Source organism: Hevea brasiliensis, chromosome 16, assembly GCF_030052815.1.
Source record: "Hevea brasiliensis isolate MT/VB/25A 57/8 chromosome 16, ASM3005281v1, whole genome shotgun sequence".
In the NCBI taxonomy this organism is placed as follows: domain Eukaryota; kingdom Viridiplantae; phylum Streptophyta; class Magnoliopsida; order Malpighiales; family Euphorbiaceae; genus Hevea; species Hevea brasiliensis.
This window is the reverse complement of record NC_079508.1, coordinates 59192846-59198973: the sequence shown is the minus strand read 5'-3', so window position 1 is coordinate 59198973 and position 6128 is coordinate 59192846. Positions and strand designations below refer to the sequence as shown.

The window sequence follows — 6128 nt, the reverse complement described above, 5'->3', positions numbered from 1 at the left end:
TTGGTCGGATAACCTCGCACAACATACCATATACCCTTATCTTTAATCCTTTACCGTATTATACTTTTACCATACATCGTTTTGACACTATTCCACGTGTCATCTATATGTGATACCCTTCATCACTTGCTAAATTACTATAGAAATCATAAATTATTATAGAAATCAAATCAGGGGAAAAAAAATAACATGGGTTTCAAGGGTGGAGCCAGGAAATTTTTTTGGGGAGCCATCCATAATACATCGGTCATATATATATATATATATATAATTTATGTTATACCAAAATAAATCCTATATAACTGACTATATGGATTAAAAAACATAATGATCATTAAAATTAAAGAGATATAAAAAATTAAATATTAATAAAATAATAAATAAACATATTGTTTATAAAAAATAAAATAGATATATTAATTAAAAATAAATGTACATTTAAGTTGATCCATTTAAAATATGTATAAAAATTGAGACTACTAATTTAACTTAACAAAATAATTTTTTAATTTAAATGAAATAAATGATAGAAAGTTAAATGAGAGGGAAGATAAAGTAAAAAAAAAAATTATATTGTACCCATAAAATGAGGGGGAGAGCAAGACTAAAAAACAAAATTGAAAATTCCAATTTGATTTTAGATTATGTAACAGTAAATTATTAAATTAGCTTGAATTTAATTTTTAATAACAACTGCTAATCAAATTTTAATTTGTAAATATAAAAGTTTAAATAATTATTGAACTTTTATATTTATCTAACACAATCAAGTAATTTTAAAATTTCAATTTAAATCATAATTTATAAATTATAAATTATTAGGGTTCAATAGAAAATTTAATGGCAATTGATGCAAAATAAAATTTATTATACATATTTAAGATTTTTTTAATAAATAAATAGAGAAACTAATAAAAAATATAAAAAATTTTGAGAAATTGATTAATTAAAAAAATTAAAATTTAATATATCTATTAAAAATTTTTGAAAATAATTGGGTTTGTTTGTGCTACTTGTACCAAAGCATACGTCCCCTTGAAAATAACAACACTAAATTTGAAAAGGACTGTATGATGTAGGTAGGACAATTCAATATAAAACGTGTTTCTCATTAACATGCGTTATTCCAATTTAAAAATGTGACTGATTTCTTATCTTTGACTATGAGTTTTTGCGAGGGCACAAAAGTCTTAGAGGTTAAATCAAATGAAAGATATCGATGCAAGGATTATACATATTCCCACTCACCTAATTAATCATCCTCTATTCTTAATTAAATGATACTCTACTATAGATAACGTCTTTTCTTTCCTTTTTTTTAGGATAATTACAATTTTGTTTTTTGAGTTTTTCTCTAAATACACTTTGAGCCCTACAAATTTTAGAATTTGCAACTTTAGCTTTTCTTTTTTATTTTGAAATTATTAAAAAGGATGGTATTATACTATAATATGGAGTTTAAATCTTTTAAATTATGAGACAATAAGCACTAGAGCATTCAAATTATTATTCTAATAAAAAACTTTGATATAATGAATTAAAAAAATATAAAAATTTGGTGGAGTGAAAGCGCTTTGCAATAGACATAAAAATTTATAATTAAAAAAATAAAAAAATTTTAAATTTTAAAGACTATAACAAAATACAATTTTCATAGGTTTATAAATAAAAATTAAATGATTAAAGCTCACATTCTTTATTAATATGTATTCGACTTTAGTAAAGAGCATTTCAATACTATTTATCTTAAATATATTATGTCGATAGGGAAAGTATATATTTAAAATCGCATGAAAAAAAAAATTAGTATCAATTCATGAAAATTGGTATGAAATACTCATAATCGTAAATATTAAAAAAAAGAAAAGAAAATATTAAAGTATATGTTATTAATAATTTCAAAAGATTAATTTTGTATATCTAAAAATTTTTAAATGGGGCAACTTTAAAAAAACAATTTAAATTTTCTTTTATTTTATTAATTAACATAAAATATTTTTATGTATTCTCAAATTTTTATATGTCATTTAAAAAATTAACAACAAAACTTTATAAGTAAATTAAATAGTTTTTTTAGAAAAAAAAATTACATAGTTACTCGAATTCTTTTTATATATATTAATTTAAAATATAAAATTGACTTTTTTTTTCTAATTTTAATAAAAATTTATTGCAAATTATATATATATATATATATATATATATATATATATATATATATATATATATATATATATTTATAAAATTGAGTGGTTGAATTGATTATATTAAAGAGTATGTTATTTCATTATTGTGTTAACACCTAAGAAAAATTTTCTAGCTTAACCATTAAAAAAAACAAAATCAACTTTTGGCATTAACAATATGCAACGTATATATTAGAATATAACAAGCCCAAGTCACATATCCTCATTACTCATAATCTTGTTGCAAAAATTAGTGCAAATTGTGAGTTATGCTTTGTATCTAAAAATAAAATTAACTTTTGATAATAATAATTATTATTGTTAATAATTCTTTTGGTAATTATAATTTTATTGTAAAATATTTATAGTCAAAAATTTTTTTTTAATGATAACATACAATTATTCTTATATTGCTGAAATAAACTTATAGTAATAAATTTTATACTTTTGCATGGCTATTAAAAAGAATTCTATCTGCTCATTCTCAATAAGATCTCTCCTTCTTTTTTTTTTTATTTCATAATCTTTTTAATTAGGAAAAACTTAATGAAATAAGTATAGTCTAACACAAAATTATTGAAATTAAAAACACCCAAATTTAAAAACTAATTAAGATTGCCTTTTGTACTTGCCTATTTTATGAGAGAGTAAGACTTTTTAAGCTATATTCAGATATATATGCCTAATTAATTTATTAATTTATAATGTTATATTATTACCTAAAATTATGATAGATCCCATATATATATATATTGGTAGTTTCTTTTTATTCCTTAATAGTAAGTATCTAGATGATATCATCATAGAAGTACTTCTCAAAAGCTTTGATATGATCTACCTGCAAACATATGGCAAGAACCAATGATCCATCTGAATCATGACTAGGCACAAGGACTGCATCTCCATCAAAATCAACACTTCCTAGTCCCATATAAATTTCCTTTCCCCAGCCAAAATCAAGACCGTATAACGGCAACGTTAACCAGCTGACAAGTAGTAGATTAGGGTTGCCATAAAAAAGCCCTTCATCAGTGCCTCGCAGAACATAAATGTCTTGAAACTTAGTCAAATCTTGCTGATTCTTGCAGAAGTCAATCGCAGAGTTAATATATTCACTCGTCACATTCTGGATTGCATCTCTTATTTTGCTTGAGGCAAATCCCAAAGGCTTTGATACGAGCTCACCAGAGGTGCTCACTGCAATTACGTCAAGAATAGCATTGCCAAAATAACCATCAGGCAAAGGTGGTTGCATACGTTTTCTTGAATCGATACAAATACCCATAGCAGTTGGTTGTTCAGGTTTGTGCTCGCGAGCTTTGCATGCAGATCTCCATGCGTGAGCAGTCAAGGTCTCATATCTGGTATAACCTCCACCATTGTCCATATTTTTGCTCTCATTAGCCTTGCTCTTTAGCTTCTCAACTTGGGCTTTTGTTATCTTTAGCTGGGAAGCAGTTGTTTTCTTTCTTCTTTCTTCCGAATTATTTAATTGCCCAATCAAGAGTGGTAGTTCATCGAACTCCTTATGATGAAATAGCATCCGAGAAATTGGAGGACCCCCAGCTCGCAAGACCTTTCGATCAAAAAATGGTTGAGTGCCTAATGGCTCACCACGAGCAATCCGGGCCCACTCAGAGATAAAATGAAGTGCACTTTGCCCATCAACAACAACATGAGATAAAGTTAAGCTAATGCTAAAACCACCACAATGGAACCTAGTGAGTTGCACTAGCAATAAAGGTATTTCATGGAATGGAAGAGTATAGTCTACATGTGGGATGAGGTGTTGGTACTCTGAAAATTGTGAAAAATCACCAAAATCCTCTAGTTTTGATTGAGATTCAGCATCAATAAACGTGACGCCCATGGCATTGCAATCAAGCTCAAGGCGGCCATGGCCAATCCAGTGTAAACGACCAGCAAGTGGATAAAAGGGCACCAGCACGCGGCTTAAGGAGTCTTTCAGGATATCGACAATGGAAGTGAATGGTTGAAGCCAATTTGAAAGAGATGGTTTGTAGAAGTAAATAGTGGGGATATGAGTTATGGTTCCAATTTGATCCAATTCGGAAAGGGAAAGACGACCAGTCTTAGTTTTGGCATTTGGTTTAAGACTGCAGGAGCTCTGGATGCTCACAGACATTGAGATGTAATAGTTAAAATAAAATAAAGTAAGAATGGCAATGAAAGAGCATAAACAGCGATATTTAAAGGCAGCACTGGAGAGTATTTTCTTGAAACGAAATTTTCGTGACTTCGGTGTATATATATATATATATATATATTGGAAATATAGTAATTGGTATTAGGTGGATGGAATAAGTTGTACGTTACAAATCCAAAAAGCCTTTTGGATATAATCAATGGTTTTTATCTTCTTCTTCGATATATTTTCAATTGAGATGCTCAGGTGTAGCTCATGCCTTGATTTAAACAACTTTTGCGATTCCTGATATGTTTGTGATACCTATTCCACGTGTCATCCATATGTGATACCTTTCATCACTTGCTAAATTATTATAGAAATCATAAATTATTAGAGAAATCAAATTGGGGGAAAAAATAATATGGGTTTTTGGGGGCCATACATAATACATCAGTCATAAATTATTAGAGAAATCAAATTAGGGGAAAAAATAATATGGGTTTTTGGGGGGCCATTCATAATACATCAGTCATATATATATATAAAATTTATGTTATATCAAAAAAATAAATATAAATCCCATATAACCAACTATATAGATTAAAAACCGTAATAATCATTAAAATTAAAGAGACATAAAAAATTAGATATTAATAAAACAATAAAATAAAGGCATTGCTTATAAAAAAAATAAAATAAATATATTAATTAAAAATAAATGTATATTTAAATTTATCCATTAAAATATGTATAAAAATTGAGACTACTAATTTAATTTGTATAAACAAAATAATTTTTTAATTTGAATGAAATAAATGATAAATCGTTAAATTAGGGGGAACATAAAGAAAAAAAATTATATTGTACCCATAAAATGAGGGGAATAGCAAAACTAAAAAAAAATTGCAAAATCCAATTTAATTTTAGATTTTGTGATAGTAAATTATTAAATTAGCTTGAATTTATTTTTTTAATAACAACTACTAATCAAATTTTAATCGGCAAATATAAAAGTTTGAATAATTATTGAACTTTTATATTTATTTAACACAATCAAGTAATTTTAAAATTTTAATTTAAATCATAATATATAAATTATTAGGGTTTAATAGAAAATTTAAGGGGGCAATTGATGAAAAATAAAATTTATTATACATATTTAAGATTTTTTTTGATAAATATATAGAGAGATTAATAAAAAAAAATTAAGAAATCAATTAATTAAAAAAATAAATTTTAATATATTTATTAAATATTTTTGAAAATAATTAGTGGCCAAAACTACTCCTATTCTCCCAAACCTGCCTCTTTAATTATGGGTTTGTTTGCGCTGCTTGTATCAAAGCATACGTCCCCTTGAAAATAACAACATTAAATTTGATAAGGACCGTATAATGTAGTAAGGACAATTCAATATAAAAAGCGTTTCTCATTAACGTGCGTTGCTCCAATTTAAAATCATGACTGATTTCTTATCTTAGACTATGAGCTTTTATGAGGACACAAAAGTCTTAGAGGTTAAATCAAATGAAAGATATCAATGCAAGGATTATACATATTCCTACTCACCTAATTAATCATCCTCTATTCTTAATTAAATGGTACTACTATAGATAACGTCTTTTCTTTTTTTTTTTTTTTAAGGATAATTACGATTTTTTTTTTTTAGTTTTTCTCTAAACACACTTTGAGCCCTACAAATTTTAGAATTTGCAACTTTAGTTTTTCTTTTTTATTTTGAAAATTATTAAAAAGGATGGTATTATACTATAATATGGAGTTTAAATCTTTTA

At 25.9% G+C, this 6128-nt stretch overlaps 1 protein-coding gene across 1 annotated transcript; it reads right to left on the bottom strand.

The window, feature by feature from the left end:
• Positions 1-2973: 2973 nt before the first annotated feature.
• On the bottom strand, positions 2974-4394 carry LOC110668544 (spermidine hydroxycinnamoyl transferase-like). The gene has a single exon (XM_058138222.1). It carries the CDS (start codon positions 4330-4332, stop codon positions 2974-2976), a length of 1359 nt encoding a protein of 452 aa, XP_057994205.1. The 5' UTR covers positions 4333-4394.
• Positions 4395-6128: the final 1734 nt, after the last annotated feature.

Excerpts from the sequence above, each read along its gene's own strand:
- LOC110668544 (XM_058138222.1), bottom strand. The coding sequence starts at position 4,332 with ATGTCTGTGAGCATCCAGAGCTCCTGCAGTCTTAAACCAAATGCCAAA.